Below are 26,024 nucleotides of genomic sequence, written 5' to 3' on the forward strand. Positions count from 1 at the left end.
AATCATTTTAGGATTCTCATCCAAACCAAATTATATATCTCTTTATTAGTACTAGCAAAAAATACTGACCGTAACATGTTTGTCTATCTGTATTTTTTAAAGGACTTATCCACATTTTCTATACATATTTATTCATTTATTTAATTAATCTGTTTTTTTTTTTTATATTGTCTAATTTGAAGAGAAAAAATTTGGGGTAAAATGTTTAACTAAATTTCCTACAATTACAGTGAAGATTTTAGTTTAAATTTGAGAATAAAATTGTACTTTTTTTTTTTTTTTTGAGACATTGCCGGCTTCTTCTTGCTAGTCATGAAGGGAACCTTTATAGAAGTAACAACTAAACTCCCCTAAACAAGCTCTCAAAAAAAAAAACTCCCCTAAATAAAAGTAACTAAACTATTCACACAAAAAACACCAAAAAATAGCAATTGTCCCTAAAGAAAAATAAACTTAAAATGTTATTAACAAAAAAATAAAAAATAAAAACTAACCCTAGAAGTTTAAAACACCTCTCTCTCACAATTTTTAGGTCTTCAATAGTCTCAATCGTTTCTCCTTGACGGCACAGAGGATTTCAACCGCAGCACTCTTCTACTTTCACAATTGAAAAAAACCAGAAGAAGAATGAGTTACCACCGCGAATCAATCGCTAATTTAACCAAGAATGCTATGAACATCACCAAACATTTGGTATCAAAAACAGAATTCAAGAAGAAGAATGTCGTGCTTTCACCGTTGTCACTCCAAACTGTGCTCAGCATAGTAGCTGCCGGTTCCGAGGGTCCGACGCAATGTCAGCTTCTCTCCTTCCTTGGTTCAAAATCCATTGATCATCTCAACTCCTTATCCACTCACCTCTTTACCTCTGTGCTTGATGACGCTGCTCCCTTTGGTGGACCACAGTTGTCTTTTGTCAACTCTGTGTGGTTTGAAAAATCCCTTTCTCTTTACCCTTCCTTCAAAGAAATTGTTGATACTAATTATTTTGCCACTCTCAGATCACTTGATTTCATAAACAAGGTACCTATGTATATTTTCCTTTTCTCTAGAACAATAAAATCTTTTTTTTTTTTTTTTTTTTTCCTAATATATTTTTATATTTGATGCTGTCGTAAAGGCTGATGAAGCCGTCAAAAAAGTGAATGCATGGGCTAAAAAAGAGACAAACGGACGTATTGGTGATGTTCTTTCACCTGGGTCAATTGATAGCTTAACTGGACTCATTTTTGCTAATGCACTCTACTTTAATGGAGCATGGCATCAACCATTTGATGCTTCAAAAACAAAAGACCATGATTTTCACCTTCTCGGTGGCAGCTCAATTAAGGTTCCCTTCATGACTAGCAAGAAGAAGCAGTTTATAAATGCTTTTGATGGTTTTAAGATCCTTCGTCTTCCTTATAAGCAAGGCAACGATATTCGTCAATTCTCTATGTACTTTTTTCTTCCCGATGCACAAGATGGATTGTTAGCTTTGATTGAGAAAGTGGCTTCCAAACCTGAGATTTTGAAACACAAACTTCCACGTAAGGAAGTGATAGTGGGTGACTTCAGAATTCCACGTTTCAAAATTTATTCTGGACTTGAACTTTCTAATGTGTCAAAGGAGTTAGGAGTTGTTTTACCTTTCTCTGGTGGAGGTTTGACAAAAATGGCGGACTCTCCGATTTGGGTTTCTAACATATTTCAAAATTCTTTCATTGAAGTAAATGAAAAAGGCACTGAAGCTGCTGCAGTCACTAGAACTGGACTATTGGGATGTGCTCGTCCTACTTCAATTCCGACCCCAATAGACTTTGTAGCTGACCACCCTTTCATGTTTTTGATAAGAGACGATTTGTCTGGTACAATACTCTTTGTTGGCCAAGTGCTCAATCCTCTTGTTGGTAGATCATAATTACCATACAAGAATTGCAATGGATTACGCATCAATAAGATATGATCTACTTGTGGATCAATTGGATTAAGATTGTCTCGTAGACTGTTATGCTTTTGACTTTTGAGACTAATTTATTTAGATAATGATAAGTTCTAAGGTTATTAGAATTCTTTTGTTAATTTTGATTTTGATTAAATTATATATCTAGTGAGTTTTAGATTTATATTATTTTTTTATTTGTAATAGACTCCTTAGATGCATGGTTTAATCACACATTGGAAGATTATTTAAAACTGAAATGGATCAATATGTTGATTAATTTGTGGTAAGTTTTGTTGAATTGGTTAGTTTTGTTGAATTTAAAATTATTTATAAGTTACTGGGAATTCTAATACAATGGTATGTCTTAAGCTGCTTTTGTTTTAATAGGAGATTACTCTTTTCTTTTTTTTATTCAATGACAAATATTAGTAGATAGTTGTTAGATCAATATTTAATCATTTGTCTGGATTTAAACTCAGTACCTCCAACTCCTTAATCTCTGGCTCAAACCAGCTGATCTACCAAACCCCTCCTCTGATTTGATGAAACATAACGTTAAGAGGAGCAAATCTTCAAAAAGTTTCACATCACAAACAAAGATTTTTATGGAACAGCCAATAATGTAAGAGCCATCACAGGAATGCCCATTCTCTATGGAACAGCAAACATAGTATAATTCACAAATAGTTTCAAAATTGTAACAGAGTTTAGATAGAGAATGTACCATAAACCTCCTACTTTGCACTTATTTAATTATTCATCTCTAATGAATAATTGAGCTATGAACCAAGACTTTTGATCAAAGGCATGCCCGGTTTCCGAAACTGACACAATACGGAGACATGTGATTACATATTGAGATTTTTTTTTTCAAATTATTATCGGTGTCGGCGTGTCAATGTCCGGAATTTGTGTGTGTCTACTCTTGCTTCATATTATTTGAGTAATATGTGAAACATTTTGTCACTATCTTCAAATTATAGCATATGAAACAAAGAATATATTGTTTGTGCAAATCAGACACACAACATTAAACAGCTGGGGAAAATAATATACACCTAATTAGTAAGGTATATCATTTGGTAAATTGCAATAGTGTCATTAGGAATGTTAATTATTATCGATTATTGATGCTTAACCACTGCAATGTTGATGAAAATAAACAATAGCAAAATTGAAAGCTATTTAATGAGCTTTTCTTACAGATTTTCAACCACTATACATCAGTAAATCAGCATCAAACTATATTCCTTATGCTCCTTTTGCCTTTAAAACTGGCTTGGACCAACTTTTTTGTGTCCTTAACAATAACAAATAAAACAATGTAAAAGAAATAAAACTTTCACATAAAGAATAGTTAAAATAAAAGTCGCTTCCTTTTCTCATCAACGTGAAATTTTATTGTAAACATCATCCCTCACAGTCTATGATTTATTCAATTAGTATTCAATAACATTCACTTTAATAACTTAATAATGACTTTAACTAAACAAAGATGTTGTTATCGAAAAAGTGTTGGAAGAAATAAAAATAACATGTAACTGGTTGAAGTTGAAAGCAAAAAATGATGACTATTCAATTTTCAGTGGTTTGTTAATCCATTACATTGGGTTGTCTAGGAATTTCATGGTAATCCATAAGAGATATTGCACTGGTGTAGTGTACAAGCCGTGCAATAATGAAAATTTGATGCAAGTGGAGCAAATGGAAGAGGAGGGATGCAGATGTTGATGAGTACCAAGACAATTGTGCAATTGTGTTGTGGTGTACATTAAAGAGTTCATAGAAGAGGCTGCTAAAAAATTGTGTTGTCACTATCTATGATTAACAGTTGCATGTGTTGGCAGCAGCATAATTAAGTTGCTGGAGTGTGGTTAATTTGTGCCATTTTAATGTATGTGCGCAGCTTTCTACAATTGGTTTTATAATAACAACAAATTTTGGTTTGTATTTTTTGGGATTAACTCTCCAGTTTTCAGGAAAAAGGGAAAATTAGAGCTATGGTAATCCGGAGTTTCGACATGAAGGTCCTTTGGGCCAATTAGCTAGCATCATAGTATACAACTAAGATGATTTTCAGTTATAGTAAGTCAACCCCTAGCTCTTTTCCAAGTTTGAATTTGAATAGAAAACAACTTACCTCATCCTTTAGCTATCGTACAAACTAAAATGATTTAATAAGCTGGATGGTTTGTTTTGCAACTCAGTCTCTCCCCTAATTGTGGTATGGTATAAGATATATTTTATCTTGATGTATCCAAACGATTAAGCAACATAATACGTGACAGTAAATTTTTTTCTATTAAAAATTGAAATGCTCTTGAAAATAATTAAATTGGTGTCTTTACTCTATAAATTTTATATTTCATATTGTTTTAAAGGGTGATGAAGTGGCCAAAGAGATGAATTTATGGGCCGAACAAGAGATAAATAACCTTGTTAAACATCTTCTACCACCTGAGCCAGATGACAGTTTAACCATACTCATGTTTCTAAATGCACTCAGCCACGGCTCTACTTATAATAGATAGATTGGCGGCAATTGTCCCCACTACTATTCTCATTATATTTGCTAATTATTTGATATTTTTATTATTGCTCCTTCTTAAAATAATAGATTGTCTCTATTAAATAAAAATTTATATCTTAAAAAGAATTTTCTCATAAATGTTATGAAATTAAATGTGCAAATATATTTGAGATGAAATTTAGAATTTTTTTTTTCACAGCGAATCAATCACCAACCTAAACAAGGTTTCTGTGACCATCTCCAATTGGTGTTTCTACATTATTGCAAAAGTCCGTCATTGAAGTAAATGAAAAAGGCACGGAAGCTGCCGCAGTTACTTTTGAAAAAATGGCTGGATCTTCTCGACACACTTCGACTCCGATCCCGATAGACTTTGTAGCTGACCATCCTTTCTTGTTTTTGATAAGAGAAGATTTATCTGGTACAATACACTTTGTTGGGCAAGTGCATAATCCTCTTGCTGGATGATCTTAACTACTCAAGCAAGAATTAATTAATCCAATGGGTATCCCATCAATTAGATATGATCTATATATGTGTTAGTTTTGCTTCATGTTTTGAACGGTTACTGGCTGTATGCTTTATGCATATAGTTTTGATTTTAAATGGTTATTGGTTGTATACTTCATGTTTATGTTTTGATTCTTCGTCCATGACGCTGAAATATTAGTGAAACTGAAAGTTATCTCTAATGTTTAGTCATGTTATCATTGCAATTTGCAACAGTTGGATATAGTGTCAAGAATAAATATTGGTGTTTAAGTTGGTAGCCTTTTTTTTTCCTATAAAATACTGCTGCAGATTTTGGGGTTGTAGATAAAGAGGGCGTGTAGATATAGCTTTGGAGTTTTGATGTCTTATTGCATGGCGTTAAGCTAGTTTGGTTATAAATTCTCTTTGATGCAGTAGTGATCGAATTTGACTATACCAGTTTTTTTTTTCTTTCCAACAACACATTCCAAGCATAAATATGTGCTGAATGCTTTAAATTTGATTTTGAAAATTCCATTACTATTCGAATTCATGGTGTTTATTGCATTATCAGATACTAGCTTTGTTATCCCTTGATTCTCGTTCAATTTGTTAATATCCTTATAAACTTTCCCCTGCATCCACTACCATTTTTTGTTGATAATATTCCTACTTACTCTTTCATATTTTTACCGCCTTTGTATGATGTTGCATTGACTTGATTAGCTAGTTAGAGATAATTTCATATATAAATAAAAAATATTCATAGGAAATTTTTACAGCCTTTTTATGATTTTGCATTGAGTTGATCTGCTAGCTAGAGATAATTTCATATATAAAATAAAAAATATGCAGAATTATGAGCAAGAGTTAAGGAAACTGAGAAACATGGTTAGAATATCAAATGGATTTACAAACAACTCAGGGTCACAACTTTGGGATTCGTGTACGAAACAATTAATCATTCAGCAACTACCATTGTCATGAATTTACAAATAGAACCATAGGAAATAATCAAAAGGTTCATGCACATTATTCCCATATTGATGATTTCTAAGAAATGTAAGTTTCAGATGGCTTTAGACAGTCTTAGTTTGCAATTAGCTCTGTATCAATGGAGAATTTTATTAAAATAAGGCAGTAAACAAGAAGAACCAATAAAACAAACAGACAAAGGATACAAGTCATAAAACCAACCTTTCTCGTAACAAGTGAATGTAATAAAACAGCTGCTTAACAACTTCTGAACTAGAGGAGCAGAACCAGAGAATTCAAATGGGCTAAAATTTATAAATTAAAACCTTGTACGTCGACAAGGAAAACCAGGCGTAACTTTCATGAGTGAGCCACTGTTAGGTTCTGGCTCTCCTTACCACTGCATCGACGGATCAACCTCATGAGTGAAGACTTTATAACTGAGTTGATTTGATTTCTTAACAAAATCTAAACTGAAAAATGAATTAGGTGTCGTCAAAATCTAAGTTGAAAACGTATAATATATCAAATTTGCAAATAAATAGAAATTAACTTGTCAAACAAAACAGATTCTATAACATAAGCAAAGAAGTAAGAGACTTTGCCTTTGGAATGGATGTAGAGTGATTAATAGTCTTCTCGATCTCATTTTGAGACGCCATTAAACTGGAACCCCAAAAATTACATTCAGGGGTAGAATTCAACTATTAATAAGAGCGATGTGATGCAATTGTCAATCTCAAATGTAAACTGCAGATTGAAGAAGAATTTAGAACCTGTTTTATAGATTGAATGAAGCCATTTATTAATATTTACATATGTAACTATGACAGAACAACAGATAACAGAGTAAAAAAAAAAGAAAAACAGATAACAATAGATGTACATGGTTGATAATTTATTTAGATAAAGTACACCATCCAAATCCTTCAAGATGCTTGTAGATAAAGTCATTCTAGAAATTAAAATAACAAAAGCAATGACAATTTTATTCACCAATTCAGTGAATTCAATTTAATTTTAATCTTGGTTTGCAATTCAATGCATTTTAACTTTAAACTCACAGACACAAATTCCATAAAGATGAATAAAGCAATGGCCATGACACGAACTATTTTCATTCATGTATGTATGATTGAGACAAGGTTCCATACACGAAACACACTTACTATTTTCATTCATGACTTAAGGAATTTATTTCAAATTATTGTTTTTTTTTTTTTTTACCAGTGTACATGTTAAGTCGGGTTAACAAGGAACCGACCTAACAATGTTCAAGATAATTTCAAAACTCCCACGGCATCCTTTTCTAAGTAAGGTGGCAAGTCATCCAATTTAAGAACCAGTAAATGTTATCTAATGTGAAGGCATGGGAAGTAAGTGAAAAATCCAAAGCAGAAAATAAGTAAAAATTTATTTGCAAAACTATGCCTGATTTTAAATATTTAGGTTTCACTTCAAGCATTCACAATTGTCTGCGATTGTTTGGTTTGCCATATTCTGTAAGATGAAAGAATCAGATCTATGAGTTTCATTTTGATAGATATTTATTATACTCAGATTCATAATAACATCAGTATAATAAATAAATGTGAAAAGGCATTGCTAACAGAGAAGCTTCTTTATGTAACGTGTTTAAATATGAGCAGTGTTGGTTGCTATTGCAGCGAACTTGGAATGCACTGTTTAGAGCTCTGCTTCATCTTATATTATATATAGGGTTAAAAAAATCATCCCTATAAATATAACAAATGTTGATTTTAGTTCATAAAAAAATAAAACGAGACAGGGGCACATATGTTGGTAATTATTTTTGTAAGTTTTATATATTTAATTTGGTGTGATGAAATGGTTCGTATTCTGATCATACAAACTTGATACACAAAAGAACTCTCAAACTTGATTCATAAAAAGATTTTCTGTAACACAGAACCTTAGGTTTTTCCAAGTTTAATTGGATTTGAATAGAAAATTATGTCCATATTTACCTGCACTAAAGACAAAACAACTCACCTGATCCTTTAGCATTTATGTCCAGTAGCAAATATCAACTTCTATGTAAACAATCAATGTTTTGCTAATTAAATGAATGTCTGTTTTGCAATTCAGTCTCGCCTATTTGTTGTAAGGTATTAATTCATCTTTGATGTATCAAACCAATTTAGCAGCAGAATATGTGACAATCATATCATGAAAAAGTTAAATTCTTCTATTGAAATGCTCACTAAAAGAATTCAATTGATCTTTTTTCAATTATTAATTAATATTTGATATTGTTTTAAAGGCACTTGAAGTGAGAAAAGAAGTGAATTTGTGGGCTGAAAAAAAAGACAAATGGCCTTATAACAAATCTACTTTCCATTCCACTCGGATAAAAGTTTAACCAACTTCATCTTTGCAAATGCACTATACTTCAAAGGAGTATGGTTACAGGAGGTTGATACTTCAAAAACAAAAGACTATGATTTTAACCTTCTTAATGGCAGCTCAGTCAAGGTTCCCTTCATGACAAGCCGGGAGTGACAACTTATTAGTGTTTTTGATGGTTTTAAAGTCCTCCGTCTTTTTTATAAGCATGATGCTTTTAGGCAAAGTGATAAGCGTTATTTCTCTATGTACTTTTTTCTTCCTGATGCAAAAGATGGGTTGTTAGCTTTGACCGAAAAGGTAGCTTCTGAATCTGAATTTCTGGAACGTACGTGTCCTAAACAAACAGTGCGAGTAGGTGACTTCAGAATTCCAAGATTCAAAATTTCTTTTGAGCTTGAAACTTCTAATATGCTTAAGGAGCTAGGAATGGTTTTACCTTTCTCTCAAGGAGGTTTGACAAAAATGGTGGACTCTCCTACAAGTCAAAACCTTTATGTTTCCGATGTATTCCACAAGTCTTTTATTGAAGTAAATGAACAAGGAACCAAAGCTGCTGCGTTGCTCGCGCTGTATACGCCTATGACTTGTGGTAGTGGCCTTATTAGCCCTCCGCCGATTCCGATTGACTTTGTAGCTGACCACCCTTTCTTGTTTTTGATCAGAGAAGATTTGTCTGGAACGGTACTCTCTATTGGACAAGTTCTAAATCCTCTTGTGATGTGATCTTAACGTCCCATTCTCGAATCAATTGGATTACCCCTTGACACGGAACTACTAGTGAAAGTTAACTCTAATATGGAATAATGTTATCATTGTAATTTGCAACTGTTGGATAGTGTCAACAATAAATACTATTTGGGAGGAGAAACTAGCCTCAGGTCTGTGATATATATAGTCTATCCAAGATAATAAATTAGTTTTTTCTTTTCTTTCAAGATGATAATAAATTAGATATTTAGTGAGTTTTAGTATTCTTTTTTATTTCTAATAGACTCGTTAATTAGATGGATGGTTTAAACATATACCGTATGATGATTTAAAATTAGCATATCTTGCTGCTTTTGTTATATGGAGTATATGAATTTGAAATTGCTCTGATTTGATGAAACAGAATGTAACAGAGGCAAATCTACAAAAATATAGTTTCAGGTCACCTACAAGATTCTAATGGATTGCTTATCCCGTAACAAATGCTTTGGTTTTTAAATTGACTTGCCATTTTTCCAACAATGGAATAGCCATCACGGCAACGTCCACTCTTCATTTAAAACATTGGAAACAAACTAGTTTACTACTTAGTACAATTCAACAAAGTTGTAGCATAATTTAGATAGGCAATGTGCCATCATAAACCTGCTACTTGCACTTATTTAGTTATTCATCTCAGATGAATATTTGAGTAACATGTGAAACTTTTATTTAGTCATTATTTTCAAATTGTATGATAGAAATCATGTGGTTTGACAAATCAGACACGCACATTAAACAACCACTATACACAAAATCTCAATTTGGTGGAATCCTAATCCACTTTTCTGTGAAACAATTCCACAATTATTTTCGCGGTGGTGGAACTACAAAAAACAATTTTAGTTGTTGTTTTGACTTTTGATTGAGACTTATGATTTTGATTTAATGTGTATTAATTAGGGTTAATATATGTTTACACCCCTAAGCGACTTTTGGTTTACCAAAGTTTAGATTTCAACTTGTAATATAAAGATTCTTTGGTTTTGAACCATATATATTGTGATATGACTGGACAAAAACGAACAATTACATTTTAAGGTTCTTTTATAATTCTTCTTCAATACTCTCTATGAAGCGTTTTCTACTTCTGAAACCATGAAAAGATGTAGAATTTCATCATGGTATCATAAGCCGTTTTTTCCTTCTTCTATGCAGACGATGTGTTTCTCATTGCGAAATTGCTTCCGCTTCAAACCCTGATTTCAAATTAATTCAAGGTTTTCATTCCAATTCAATGGAAGATCAAATCACTTCTGAATCTTTTGTGCAAATATCACAGAGTGAGAGTGATACACCACGATTGCAAGTGAATCAAATTCAAAGGCGTGCAAAAATTATCTCAAAAATTTGCATCTGAAGGAGATCTTGCAATTGTTCAGGATCAGGTTCAAACTCAGCATTCAAACCCTTGAACTACATGGAACATCAATCCTTACGAAATTCACTATCATAAATCTCGTTAATTTTTTTACAAAAGTTGAGTTTTTTGTTGTTTTAATTTCTCGGTTTTGGTCATAGGGAGAGAAGGGAGAGGAAGAGAAGAGAGAGGAAGAGAAATCCAACTTTTTTTTTAAGAAAGAAGAGAGAGGTGATGAAGATGAATGTTCAGGTGATGAAGAGGAATGGTATGGTGATGAAAAATAGTTAAAATAATTTTTTTTTGAAGAAAAGGTATAGTTAAAATAATTGTTAATGAATGAAAAAACAGTTTAAAAAAGAATTATAAAAACCAAATCAGCATGTCACATCATCAGAATTACACAGTCAGCGTGCCATGTCAGTGTTTTTGTCCAGTCATGTGAGACCAGGGCCCAAAACCAAAGAATCTTCATATTATATCATTGGTTGGTAAGCTGTTATGTTACTGTTATTTTCTCATTTACAAGTAGATTCTTTGAGGACAGGGATTGATGCAAGTTTGGGGTTGTGATGACACTAGGTCATACTCATGTTTTTAGTTTGTTTTTATTTTGTATATCTATATGTAGTGAGCAAGTTTTGTACAGTTTGGATGAGACTGGGGGAGCTTTCAGCAATTGGAAATATTGTGCTACGATGGACATGTATCGTGGTACATCTAAAGGGGCATCAGGATCTGGAGTTTGTTATTTTTTGCAGCATCGTGGCACGTTGGGAAGCAACCATGGCACGATGGGAATTTGTTACAAAAATATTATTTTGTTAATGAAGCCATCATACCACGTGGCATGTTGGACCTATAACGTGGCATGTTGGCCCTGTAACGTGGCATGTTGGAGGCTGTTACAAAAATTTCTCAATAAAGCCAGATGCGAATTCATAATAAGGGTTCGATTTTTATGAGACTTCAGAGCATAGGAGGCAGTCAGAGATATAGAAACATGTCGTGGATCTTACACCAACTCATAGTTGGTTCTGATTTATATGTTTCATTATTCCTTTGTTATTGATTGTCTAGTTATGAGTAGCTAAGCCTTCTGTTGATTAAGTCATGAGATAAACCTATTGTAAGTTGTAATCATGTAATTTGTTATGAACTCTCTTTGACATTAATGGAATCCTAGTATTATTTAGTTTTATTTGTGTTTAATGTTTTTTATATGATTATGTATGACTGCTAGCCCTAACTTCTTAATTATATGAATTGATTTTAGAATTTAATTGACTAAAACCTGACCTAATAAGTTTGTTTGACTTAACATATTAAGCTAGAGATAGAAAATTGTTGAGTAATGACATAGGAATTAACGAACTAGTAATACTTCCAAAGGTTATGAGTCGACTTAAGAGATTAAGGGATTATAATTTAGGAAAGGATTTTGACTCAAGAGATTAATCAAAACTATTGTGCCAATTCGTCGTAAAACTAGGTAAACATTAAGAGAGAAGAGGGGCAAATTATTTTACAGTGAGCAATAGAGGATTCAAAGGATTGATCGCTCGTTAAACTTAGTTTTCAAACCAAATTTAATCACACTTCTTTTTACTTTTATGCAAACAAACCAACTGCCTAGGGCAACCCCAATTTAATACATCTTTTACATTAATGAAATTGCTAAATAGAAATTAATAACAGTCCTCGTAGATACGAATTTAATTTTATTACTTTGATAATTTTTCTGCACTTACCAAATATTTAACAACACCGATAGAATTTATTTTAATGTTATTTGTTAAGAAAAAAAAAACTGATATCTTTTTGTTTTGCAAATAAATTTTATGATTCGGTCCTTCATTATTTTGGATAACTTGATTCGCAAGACATCTTTTTTTATTTATGCATAATAAAATAAAAATATGCAAACGGAAAAAGATTGCTAACCCTACTATTATTATAAAAGAAAAACAAAAACAAAAAAAAAAGGACCAATCACTTTCTGCTTCTGCCTATTTAGGTTTTCAAGCAACTCTTTGTTTCTGCGTTTGCAACTTTCAAAGTTGGTTTCGATTTCAATTGCAAGAACAATGAATCTCCAAAGCGAATCAATCTCTAACCTAAACAAGTTTTCTGTGACCATCGCCAAACATTTGTTCTCCAAAGAAGAATTTAAAGAAAAGAACGTTGTGTTTTCACCTTTGTCACTCCACGTTGTGCTCAGCATAATTGCGGCCGGCGCTGAGGGTCCCACACAAGATCAACTCCTCACCTTCCTCCAATCCAGATCCACTGATGAACTCAAATCCTTGTCCTCTCAACTCGTTTCTTACTTGCTTGCCGATGCCACTCCAGCCGGCGGACCTCTGCTATCTTTTGTCAATGGTGTATGGGTTGAACAATCACTTACTTTTCAACATTCCTTCAAAGAAACTGTTGCTACTGATTTCAAATCAAACACTGCCTCTGTTGATTTCGTGAACAAGGTATAATAATATGCAATCCCTCTTTTTTAAGCTTGAATTGATGCAATGTTCTTATTGCTATTAACTAATTCATTAAAAAGGGAAAGAAAAAATAAAGTCAACATTACAAGCAACATTTTTTCAAGTTAATTTCAAAAAGTAAAATACACAATTTTCGAAAAAAACATTTCCTTCTCTACTTCCTTAACTGGTGCCCGGGGGCACTGGTTAACATTTCCCTTCTTTATTATATTACTCTTTTGACTTCATTATTTGATGAAATCATGGAATACTTAGGGTACCATGTGTGACCTAAATATTCATCTTTATTCTTGTCTTTTTCTATTAATAGAATTTTTTAGTATTTTTAACACAAAGGAGGCAGGGGCACATACAGTGTGTATATTTAATTTGGTGTTATGAATGTTTGTATTCTTCTGATCATACAAACTTTCTAAACAAAGGATTTCTTGTGACACTGAAACCCAAGGATGATAATTGAATTTGAATAGGAAATTTTGTTCATATTTACTAGCACTAAGAGAATAGAATTTTCCTGATCCTTTAGCATTTTTCCAAATATCAACTTCTTTGTAAACAATCAGTGTTATGTTAATTTGATGAATGGTCTGTTTTGCAATTCAGTCTCACCGATCTGTTGTAAGGTATTAATTCATCTGTGATGTACCAAACCAATTTAGCAACAGAATATATGACAAAAACATAATGAAAAGGTTTAATTCTACAATTGAAATGCTCACTAGAATAATTTAATCGATTTTTTTGTACTATTAATTTATATTTGATGTTGTTTTAAAGGCTTTTGAAGGGAGAAAAGAAGTGAATTTATGGGCTGAAAAAGAGACAAATGGTCTTATAAAAGATTTACTTCCACCTGACTCGGTTGATAGCTTAACCAACCTCATCTTTGCAAACGCACTATACTTCAAAGGAGCATGGTCGGAGGAGTTTGATACTTCAAAAACAAAAGACTATGATTTTAACCTTCTCAATGGCAGCCAAGTCAAGGTTCCTTTCATGACAAGCATGAAGAGACAATTTATCAGTGTTTTTGATGGTTTTAAAGTCCTTCGTCTTTTTTATAAGCATGAGTATTCGTATAAGCAAAGTGATAAGCGTTATTTCTCTATTTACTTTTTTCTTCCTGATGCAAAAGATGGGTTGTTAGCTTTGACTGAAAAGGTAGCTTCTGAATCTGAGTTTCTAGAACATACACGTCCTAGAGAAACAGTGATAGTAGGTGACTTAAGAATTCCGAAATTCAATATTGCTTTTGGGCTTGAAACTTCTGGCGTGCTGAAGGAGCTAGGAGTGGTTTTACCTTTCTCTACAGGAGGTTTGACAAATATGGTGGACTCTCCTATGGATCAAAACCTTCATATTTCCAACATATTCCACAAGTCTTTTATTGAAGTAAATGAAAAGGGAACTGAAGCTGCTGCGGTGACCTCTATGGGACAAAAGGTCACATGTGGTAGGCGTACTGGCCCTCCACCGACTCCGATAGACTTTGTAGCTGACCACCCTTTCTTGTTTTTGATCAGAGAAGATTTGTCTGGAACGGTACTCTTTATTGGACAAGTTCTCAATCCTCTTCTGAAGTGATGATATTAATTTCCATTCTAGATTCTAGAATCATTTGGATTAGCCCTAGATTAATAGGAAGGATTGCTTTATTAATAAGAATGCATTTTTTTATGAAGATAGTTTACTATTTTTATATGACTTAAGTTATTTGGACAACTGCAAACACTTTGGTTGATGTCATTTGTTTCAAATTCCCTTTAATTTCATTTGCTTCATTTGTTTCACAGTTATTTTTTGAATCCCCACTCAAAACCATTATATTGTGGATCAATACTAGCTAATTGCATGTTGCATCTCAAACTCTATGATATTGTTCACAACACCTCTATAAAAAAAATGTTAACAAGTCTCTTGTTTGGTTTCTCATTCTAAGCCGCTTTCATTCACAGGTTTCACCAACCCAATTATTACTTTGAACTTTGTAACGTTCTTTTGCTACATCAAGCCAAAGCAATTAATAGAAGAATTAGTAAGTCACTCACTTAGTAGCATACCCGTAGTTTAATGTAGATCAACATAGAACAGGGAAAAACCAACCAAACTTCAGTGCATTATCAGTCCTGCATATTGGAAACAATTATAAGCAACAATCCATCATGTTGCATTAAATTGACACCTCTAATCATGCACGATCAATTTACGAGGGAATAATCCATAATGTATCCTTACCTCGTAGCACGATAGAGGGGACTGCACCAAACATGAAAAGGTAACACCAAGCAACACACAACATAAAACGAGAGAGTTGGCAATAACATGAAAGTAATAGATTAAAAACTAATCAGACTATGATTCCTTCAAATACATCAAAATAGGAAGAAAAAATAATTACTTGGATTACCTTTTAGGGATGCTTCCTTCCTTTCAATGTAATATAATCTTTATAAGTTTTCAAAGTCTTTTGAATTTCAGGTTCTAAGTGCATATACTTCTCTTTTGTGAAATTAAACAAAAATTGAAATGACTTTGAGAGGTTTATCTTCCTAATTCTTGATTTTATAAATAGATAGTAATGAAAGTTTGAATGAATAGGAAAAAGAAAACCTTGCATTAGCCACAACTCAAGTATTAGTTAAAATCATTTGTCCTCTTTGCCATTTTACTTCCCATGCATTAGCCACCATCACCAATAGCAATCAAATCAAGTGTCCATGCATGGAGTTTGAAATCAAATATTAATGATTACAAACAATAAATTAGTTACGCAAAGCCACCATTGAGTAAGACATTGACAGAATTTGCAAATTCATATTGAACTAATATGAGAGACGTCACACTCTTACCCAAAACCTTGTCAGGGGGACCGCCCACCACCAGCGGGTAAGACATTGACAGAATTTGCAAATTCATATCGAACTAATCTGAGAGCTTAGAAACATCACACTCTTACACAAAACCTTAAGGCAATGGGTTTATGGATTCTCTAACTTATAAAGTGTTCAACCTCCACATTTCAATCCAATGTAGGACATATAACTCACACTTACACACAACATTAACAATTGTTATGTAAGCATTTTCTCCTTCGTTAGGATTCAAACTCTAAACTTCTAACTCATCAACTCCTTTAAGCGCCCAACTCTCTTTAACAGTTTCGACTTCTATCTCTGGCGACTACCTATATGTCAAAGCCTGGATAACATAAGTAAATTATGTTTAAGACTTCTATATGCGGTCACTGCTTGTCGGTAAACAAAATATTGGATAAAGGAGTAAAATATTTTTCGCTGCAATCAACGGTCATTGCCTGTAACTAAAAATATATTATTTTGAGGAATGATAAATGAACAAACATAGTTTTTTTTTTTTTTTTTTTGAAATAAGTGGACAACCATAGGTTGTCAATCACCATATCTTAATATATGGTTTAAGAGTATTAGTTGAATTTTTTTGATCATTTTGGAATCCATGTCAGCCTAGAATTTCTTTATGGAGGAGCTACAATGTGGGAAAGTTTGTTGATTTTTTATTGTATATGTAAACATTGCTGTATTATTTTTTATTAAATTTCATTTACCTAGTTTTTATCTACAGACGAGCCGTAGCTAGAAGTCGATAAATATTATTGGAGATATTCTCGTCCTTTATATCTACATACATCTAACCTCTAGTGATGGATTATTTAGAAGAAGTCAAACTAATCATTTGAAATTGACACAAAAGAGTATCGAACTTGAGAGGAACCAAGGTCATAAATTAATACCATCGGATCAACCTAAATGAATTGTGATGGATTTTGTCAATTAATGTCCTTTGATTTTTTGTGAACAAAGATTAAATAGACAAAGCAAAGTCGTGTCTGCCATCTGCGACATTGCTTTTGAAAAATAAGAATTAGTTGATGGTGTACTAATTTGCTAAAAAGAAAATCGAATGATCGATATGCCCACCTTCAAAGAGAGAGTGGAGATATATGGCGAGAACAAAATAAATGATTGAGAGAAGAAGATCAATGTCAGAAAAGGAGAGAACGATGGAGCATGGCATGTTCATGCAGATGATAAATGAAAAAAAAAAAAAAAAAAAAAATCAAATTAAGTGATTATAAATTAAGAGAATCCTAACTTCCAGCTGTTCATAACAACTGCCACAATTTTTACTTAAACTAACGAGGACGAATTTCAATCAACTTAATTACTCCATTATAATAATTATTATTATTTCATAAATGACACTAATTTAATCATTAAAATCAATCAAACTAATCATTTCATTAAGCACTTTGTATTGTTCAAATGTGAATATTAAATGGGAAATGTTAACGAGTGTTCCCGGACACTCTTTAAGGGTCTTATATAGTAATTTTTTATGAAAAATTATGTATTCAATGCATTGGAAATTGAATTATTTGACTTTTTTAAAATAAAAAAAAAAATAATTTGGTATACTTAAAGAGTGTCTCAGAGGCACCCGTTAACAAGACTCATATTAAATTGATACGGGTGGAGTATAAATTTTGATGTGGTGTTAATCAATGTTTTGTTTAGTGTTAATCAATTACCTCTGCAAATTTCCACCTTATAATTTGAAGATTCTTTAACTTTTGACCTTCAAACAGCTGACTATGCAAAATTTGAAGATTATGTGGTGGTGCACTGATTTGGATCTCACCGTATAAAATTACTTACATGGTGTGCTGATTTGGCTTTTCATATGTGGCATTATTTTTTAAAACAGAAAAATAAAAGACTAAAAAACTAAAAACTTCCCCTCTCTCTCTTTTCTCTTCTCTAATCTCTTTGTTCCCTTATCTTCTCTCTTCTTTTTTCAAACCCATAAATCTCTTCTTTTTCCAAACCCACACAAATATATATATATATATATATATAAAAGATAAATCCATAAAATATTTGTTGTTGTTAGATTCTTCTTATACTCTTTATCTCATTACCCTCATGGAGCTTCTTATATGTAATAAACATTTAAGAGAATAAACTGTTAACAAAAAACTAAAAATAGAAATATGGACTAATATAAATTTTGTAAAACAAAATATATTTTATAAAGTCTGAGCATTAGCTTGGATTTTATTTTATCATACGTGTCAATCTATTTATTATTTTGCAATCCATGAAGACTATAGTTTTCATAACCACCCCCAATATGATCACCCAACAAAAGGATTGAGCACTTGTCCAATAAAGAGTATAGTTCCAGAAGAATCTTCTTTGATCATAAACATGAAAGGATGGTCAGCTACAAAGTTTATTGGAGGTGGAATGAAACCCCCCGCCCTTGCTTCAAAAGGACATATGCAGCAGCTTCATTACCTTCTTCTTTTACTTCAATGAAAGACTTGTGAAATATTTTAGAAACATAAAGGTATTTATCAATAGGAGAGTTCACCATTTTTGTCAAACCACCAGGATAGAAAGGTAGATCAACTCCTAGTTCCTTGAGCACATTTGAAGTTTCAAGCTCAAATAATATTTTGAATCTTGGAATCCTGAAGTATTTTACTTCCACTTTTTCATTAGGAAGCTTGTGTTCCAAGAACTTTCTCGATCAAAAGATGAGAGTCCATCTTTTGTATTTGGAAGAAAAAAGTACATAGAGAATTGTCGTTTATCTTTTCCTTATTTATAAGGAAGATAAAGAACTTTGAAACCATCAAAAACACTGATAAACTGATCATTCCTGCTGGTTATGAAGGGAACCTTGACCGAGCTGCCATTGAGAAGGTGAAAATCATATCCTTCCATGTCCATAGTATTAAACTTCTCATCCCATGCTCCTTTGAAGTATAATGCATTTGCAAAGATGAGACAAGTTGAGCCATCTATCGACCCGGCTGGAAGAATTGTTTTAATAAGACCATTTGTCTCTTTTTCAGCCCATAAATTCACTTCTTTGGCCACTTCACTTGCCTTTAAAAATATCAAATATAAGTGCAAAAAATATTGATTTAATGAGCATTTCCATAGAATAGTTTAACTTTCCGCTCATCAATTTGTTGAATACAATACATATCAAATATTCTTATCATTATACCCGACAACAGAGAAGGTAAGCATATAGTTGCAAGACATTCTTTCAGGAAAAAAAAATATAGTTGCAACATACCATCTATTTTGGCAAAACATCAATTGACTACATAGAAGTTGTAAGCATTTTTGTTGTATGTTAAAGAATCGAGTGTTACTATCTATTTAATTAGTACTAGAGAGTTTGAAGAACCAAAGGTTCTGTGCAGTAGGAAATTGCAATACAAACTCCTCCTCTTTTTTGCTTGATAACACATCAAATAAGAAAACACTAACAGGTCTTGTCTAATTCACTTGATGAACACACATTTGTGTACATCTTATTTTACTTTAAAGGAACGTCTAATATGTATCTGACCCAAAGGTGAATCTTAGATGGACCCTTATTTTAAATATTTTCTAAGCAGAGTAAGGTTTTATGATAAAAAAAAAGTTGGAAATAAACACAAAGCATCTCATATGTCCAAAGAATTTTTCTTAACGGTTATTTACACATAACAATAAAATCAATCATTTTTTGACATCAAGGACATTGTTAATAAATTATTTACTCAATTAAAAAAATTATTATTTTATTGGAAATAGACCAGGATTGGTTTATGGGAAAAGTAATGCATACCTTAGTTTTGAAATCAACTGAAGCCAAAGTGGCCTTATAATCAGTAGCCATAGTTTTTTCAAAGGAAGGTTGAAGAGAAAGGGTTTGTTCAATCCACGCACCATTGACGAAAGAGAGGCAAGGCCTGCCAAGGGGAGCAGCATCAGAGAACACAGAAGAAACAAGTTGAGAGGCTAAGGAATTAAGATGATCCGTGGATTTGGATCGGAGGAAAGACAGAAGTTGTTGTTTTGTAGGACCGTCGGAGCCAGCAGCTATGATGTTGAGCACAACTTGAAGGGACAAGGGAGAAAATATGATGTTCTTGTCCTAAAATTCTTGTTTGGAGAACAAATATTTTGTGATTTTGAGGGAAACATCCGTTTGATAGTTGATTGATTCATGAAGATCCATTCTTGTTGTTAAAGGATGTTAAGTGGTTAACAACGCCCTTGAATCCTTAAGATAAACTTAAACGCAGTAATCTTATAGACTAAAAAAGATTGGCAGATAGATATATTTAGAGATTGTTTTGGATAATTTATTTCTACTTTTTTTGGTGGTGGTCGGGATTTGAACCCCGAACCAACATGTAAAGTATATGCAAGTCCATACCAACTAAGCTAAGCTTACAGAGACGATTTTTTTCTTCTTTAATGTACTATGTCAGATTATAATCTATGAATTAAACTATATAAAAGAAAATACTATCTTATTAGTTTTAGGGTTGTTAATGGTGCTTTACCCCTGTAATATAGGTCATTTTTTATTTTTCCCTTGTAAATTTTTTTTTTTTATTTACCCCTGTAAATTTTTTTTTTTATTACCCCCCTTATAGGTCATAAAAAAACGACTTTATTTTTTTTTTTGCAGAATTTTTCGTTTTTTTATGACCTATTAGGGGGTAAATAAAAAAAAATATATTTTACAAGGGGGAAAACAAAAAATAACCTATATTACAGGGGGGTAAAGCACCATTAACGCTTAGTTTTATTAATTGAGTCCGTGACATTTTATTTTTTACTTGATAAAGCAAGTCAATGACATTAAATTCATCATTTTCTTCCTATACCTCAAAATACAAAATCATTTTCTTCCTAAATTAATTTCCATTTACTTTTTATTAGATGGAATTGATTTTGGTTAAAAGTACTTCCGACTTAAAAGTAATTTTTGTTTGAATACATTCATATAAAAGTGAGTTGAGCTATAAATTTTCTTCCTAAATTAATTTCCATTTATTTTTTGCTTGATAGAATTCCTTCCTAAATTGATTTTGGTTAGATCAATACTGCTTGATCTAGTTGCCCTTCAATTTTGTGATGTCACCCTTCCTTAACTTCTCTTTTGATAAGGTAATAAATAATAAAGAGATATGGTCACGTACATTATACTACTATATTTCATTGATAACAAACATAGTCATAGAGCACTATGCATTCTCATATGGTATGGCTGACACTGTTTGCAATAAACATATTGCTCAACACAGGTGTGACCGATGTGGTCCTTTATGTTTGGATTAGATTATATATCATCGTTTTTATTATGTTGTTTAAGTTGGAATGACCTTAATTTGAAGAAATGGAGAGGACCACAAAGGGGTGTTCATGGGTTGGGTCAATCCAGAAAACTCGGTCAAATCCACCTAAAAAATCCAAAAAAATGAGTTGGATTGGGTAATTGGATGGATATGGTTTCTAAAAATGGAAAACCCATAAAAATAAATGAGTTTCGGGTAAAATCAGACCCAAATCCAAAAAATCAATTTACCCAATAATGTTAATATTTTTCTTTATTTTCATAGGATAGAAGAAAGATATATTTTCAAAACATACACATTGTACCCAATATATTGAAAATCAAAACATATTATAGTTACAAATTAAGATGTTACATTTTTTTGTTATTTTGATACTAATGCAATTTTATGTCATGCAACTTTAGTTTGTTGCAAGTATTTTATGATGGAGTTTTTTATTTGATATTATATGATACATAAAATTAAGTAAAAATAAGTTAACATTTTTTTTAAGAAAATTAAAAAGTAGAGTAATATTTTAAAAAAATTATGAGGAATTGTCATTTAGTCATTTAATATTTAAAAAATAGAAAAAATAAGTTGGGTATCCCATTACCCAATCCAACCCAACCCAAAAATTAGTTGGTTTGTCCAAACCCACCCAATGGTATAATGGATGGTTATTTTACCTTACCCAAACCAGAGTACCTTATTTGATTTGGTTTTGGGTTTGACCAAACCCACCCACGTACACCCCGTACCACAAACCATTCCATTTTAAGAGATGGGGCACATTTTTTGGAAAAGTGAATCACCAAACCGTTTCCATCCACAATGTGACTTAAAATTATGTTTAATGTACTTCTGACTTAAAAGTACTTCTATAGAATTGATTTTACAGAATCAATTGCCCGTTTGTTTTAGATTGAATTTTCCTTTGTATTTTTAAAAATGGATTTTTTTAAAAATTTATTCAAAAATAGTAAAAGTTTTTTCAAACTCATTTGATATAAGTTAAAAAAGAGATTTTAACATTCATTAACTTAAATATTCATTATTCGAGATTTTATATAGTAAAAATCACATATTTTTTCAAAATGACATCTTTCAAAAATGATTTTTATGAAAAGCTATTTGAAATAGCTTTTTTTTTAGAGATTTTTTCAAAATTTTAGTATCCAAAAATTTTTTTTAACCAAATGATGAAATACTTAGAATGACATTTTAAGATAAACTATTCAAACATTTGAAGCTTTACTTGAAAATTTCTTTGTTAAAAATTTTATAACAAAAACACATTACACTACCAAAATCTATTTAAAAAAAAAAAAAAAAAAAACTATAGCCTAGTGATATTGGCTTGGGACATGGGAGTATATGTTCATTCTCAAGGTCTCAGATTCGATTCTCTCTAGTGCCAATTTGGGTGGGTTAGTTTAGTTTCTTCAAAAAAAAAAAAAAACTATAACAAACGGACCCTCTATAAAATTTCCATTTATTTTTTTATGTGAATGTTTAATGTGATTTTTGTCAATGCATTAAATTTATCATTTTCTTCATATACCTCAAAAACGAGGTAATTTTTTTACACACCAAACAAATCATGTCAAATAAAAAAATTTGTTAAATCTAACAAAACACAAAAAGAAACAACGAAACAAATAACTCCCGTCCTCCAAATAACCACACAGATTATGTCACCTTGTAGTAACCGTTCGATGATATCATTTTAAACGTCAATTGCATTTTCGACATACAAGACTCCTTCAGCAATACTAGGAGCCAAAGAATTGGTTATCCACGAATGGACCAAATTGTTACAATGATCCCAAACCAAGAAATTGACATCATGTTCTTTGGGAATTTTGATGGGTTAAATCACACATCTTTCTTTGGGGATTGTGACCATTAATTTATATTCTTGACAGTTTACACTAAATCCAGTAGTTGCAAATTGCAAAGATAATATGATTCAATATTAGAGTTAACTTTCACTAGTAGTATAGTGTCAAGGATGAAGAATCAAAACATGAGGCAGCAACCATTCAAAATCAAAATTCAAAACTATAATCAATAATCTTAAATCTTATCATCATATATTAGTCTCAAAAGCAGAAAAGCAAATACGACAAACTCAATCCATTTGATCCACACATCCATTTGATGTTTGTATGGGTAATTAATATCACTTCAGAAGAGGATTGAGAACTTGGCCAACAAAGAGTATTGTACCAGACAAATCTTCTCTAATAAAAAACAAGAAAGGGTGGTCAGCTACAAAGTCTATCGGGGTTGGAATAGAAGTAAACTGACTACATCCCGCTATCCCAGTAACAGTGACTGCGGCAGCTTCTGTGCCCACTTCATTTACTTTAATGATAGACTTTTGAGTTATATTGGAAATCCATAATGGAGAGTCTACTATTTTTGTTAAACCTCCATTAGAGAAAGGTAAAATCACTCCCAACTCCTTCAGCATATTAGAAAGTTCAAACCCAAAAGAAATTTCGAAACTTGGAATCCTAAAGTCACCCACATCAACTATACTATCAGGAAGTATGTGTTCCAGGGTCTCATATTCCGAAGCCACTTTCTCAATCAAAGCTGACAACCCATCTTTTGCATCGGGAAGTAAAAAGTACATAGAGAAATGACGGTCATCTATAGTACCATGCTCATAAGGAAGACGAAGGACCTTAAAACCATCAAAAACACTGATAAACTGACTCTCCCTGCTGGTCTTGAAGGGAACCTTGAATGAGCTACCATCAAGAAGGTGAAAATCATAGTCTTTTGTTTCTGAAGCGTCAAACGGTTGATGCCATGCACCTTTAAAATATAGTGCATTAGCAAAAATGAGTCTGGTTAAACTATCAATTGACCCGCACGAAAGAACATCAGTAATAAGTCCGTTTGTCTTTTCTGTAGCCCATAAATTCACTTTTTTGACAGCTTCATCAGGCTTTAGACAACATCAAATATAAAATTAATACTGCAAAAGCAAAAATAAAAGATTTTATAGTTCTAGAGAAGAAATAAAAATAAAACAACTTACCTTGTTAATGAAATCATGTGATTGGAGAGTGGCCTTATAATTAATAGCAATAGTTTCTTTGAAGGAAGGGTAAAGAGAAAGCGTTTTTTCAACCCAAATAGCGTATGCAGAAGACAAGGAAAGACCACGCGTCTTTAAGCACATGGGAAACGAGGTGAGAGGACAAGGAGTTAAGATGGTGGATGGATTCTGATCCGAGGAAGGAGAGAAGCTGACGTTGAGTGGGACCCTCGGAACCAGCAGTGACCATACTGAGCGTAGTTTGGAGTGACAAGGGCGAAAACACTACGTTCCGTTCTTTGAATTCTGGATTGGATAACAGATCGATGTTCATAGAACTCTTGGTTAGGTTTGCGATTGATTTGCTAAGGATATTCATTATTCTTCTGATTGAATCGCTCTTGAGAAGGCAACAGAGAGAGTCTAGGGTTAATATATTGTTATCTATTCCCATTGCATTTTTTTTATTTTATATTTATATTATGTCTTGCTAATCAAGTCAATGCAAGGTCCCTCTAAAAAAAAAAGACAATGCAAGATCAAGCGTGAAAAAATAAGGTTATTACCTTTTCCACCTTGTCAATTTCTCACGCACCATATTTTATTTATGAAAATGTTTGTGATCAATTTTGGGATTTTAGAATATGAATTGAGTTTTTCCTTTGAAATCCAATTCGGATTATATAATCCGAAAACCTAAAAAAAAATAGGGCTTGTTTCTTACTTTTTTGGATTATAGAATCTGAACACCCCCTTAAACACATTTTTCTCAAGGAAAAAACAGTTCAGATATAATCTGAATTGTATAAGCACAAATTTTGAGTATGTTTATAACATAGATAACCATTTTAAGGACCATATTAATCTTCATAACTCTCATCCTTCTGTTTTAGGTCATTTTAAATACTCACCAAAATTATATGGGACACACGTGAATTTTAATCAATCAAAGAGAGTGTGTTAAAAAGTGTGTGTTCCTAGCATTCCTTTTTTTTATTACATGAGAGAAGAAAAAAATAGAAAAAGAAAAACTACATCCTAATAAAGGACACTTCCATAGAATCGGCTAGTAAGGCTAAAGATAGACACGGTAATGGTTGATGTACCATCACAAGAATTATTTTGAAGAAGCAATTGTTCCAGGAATTATTTCATCAAATAATTAAAATTAACGGTGGTGGATTGACAGTCTAAAACAACTTTGCAGACAAAACCAATCGAATCATTAAACTCTTTTTTTAATTTATATTTGCACATATTTGTCTGAATTATTATTATTTGTATTCACAAATTTTTATGTACCAAATTTCTAGTGATCTTTTATTTTGTACTTATACAATGATTTGAAATTTAAAATTAAAAACTTCCATATACATATAAATAATGTTACATTTAGGTTGTGATGAATGTGGTGAGAGTTAAAAGTTGAGAAAGATTGTGGTGTGTGGATCCTTGTGAGAAGGAATATGGAGCAATCAAAACATTTGTTTTATATTAAGGGTACGTTTGGATTGAGGGTTTAGGAGGGGAGAGTTTAATTTTCTTTTTTAAATTACAGACTATATAATATGTTTTTCCAAAATAAATTGAGTGTGATTGAAGTATTATATATGACCGTTTGTCATGTTAATATCTTAACTTTTTAAAAAATATGTCATAGTGTCCGTAATTGAAAAATGAAAAGTAAACCTCCCCTCCATTCCTCTCCTAAACTCTTCTTCATCCAAACGCATCCTTAAAAAATAGATATATAGATAGAGGAATGTTAGGATCACACCCTCTAACACACTCCAATCACAATTTGCCACATCATTTACACCATGACGCTACCCGTTTTTACCTTCCTTTCATTATATTTATTACTCTTTTTTTTTTTTTTTTACAAAGTAACCCTAAACAAAGGTTTTCATCTTCGTGT

At 32.1% G+C, this 26,024-nt stretch overlaps 3 protein-coding genes and 2 pseudogenes across 3 annotated transcripts; 3 read left to right on the forward strand and 2 right to left on the reverse strand.

Annotated features, from left to right (window-relative positions):
- Window positions 1-554: 554 nt before the first annotated feature.
- On the forward strand, window positions 555-2,000 carry LOC11434241 (serpin-ZX). Its single transcript, XM_003602936.2, has 2 exons — window positions 555-1,023; window positions 1,121-2,000. The coding sequence occupies exons 1-2, from the start codon at window positions 628-630 to the stop codon at window positions 1,898-1,900; spliced, it is 1,176 nt and encodes a 391-aa protein (XP_003602984.1). The 5' UTR covers window positions 555-627; the 3' UTR covers window positions 1,901-2,000.
- A 4,995-nt stretch (window positions 2,001-6,995) lies between these two features.
- Window positions 6,996-8,993, forward strand: LOC11431803 (serpin-ZX-like; annotated as a pseudogene).
- A 3,414-nt stretch (window positions 8,994-12,407) lies between these two features.
- On the forward strand, window positions 12,408-14,605 carry LOC11432296 (serpin-ZX). Its single transcript, XM_003602941.3, has 2 exons — window positions 12,408-12,860; window positions 13,659-14,605. The coding sequence occupies exons 1-2, from the start codon at window positions 12,465-12,467 to the stop codon at window positions 14,463-14,465; spliced, it is 1,203 nt and encodes a 400-aa protein (XP_003602989.1). The 5' UTR covers window positions 12,408-12,464; the 3' UTR covers window positions 14,466-14,605.
- Window positions 14,606-17,992: 3,387 nt separating this feature from the next.
- On the reverse strand, window positions 17,993-20,024 carry LOC11420890 (serpin-ZX-like; annotated as a pseudogene).
- A 3,078-nt stretch (window positions 20,025-23,102) lies between these two features.
- On the reverse strand, window positions 23,103-24,485 carry LOC11425723 (serpin-ZX). Its single transcript, XM_024777732.2, is given in 3 exon segments — window positions 23,103-24,013; window positions 24,107-24,233; window positions 24,235-24,485. Coding segments are annotated over 3 exon segments (1,155 nt in total). The 3' UTR covers window positions 23,103-23,236.
- Window positions 24,486-26,024: the final 1,539 nt, after the last annotated feature.

This window comes from Medicago truncatula, chromosome 3 (assembly GCF_003473485.1).
Source record: "Medicago truncatula cultivar Jemalong A17 chromosome 3, MtrunA17r5.0-ANR, whole genome shotgun sequence".
Lineage (NCBI taxonomy): Eukaryota > Viridiplantae > Streptophyta > Magnoliopsida > Fabales > Fabaceae > Medicago > Medicago truncatula.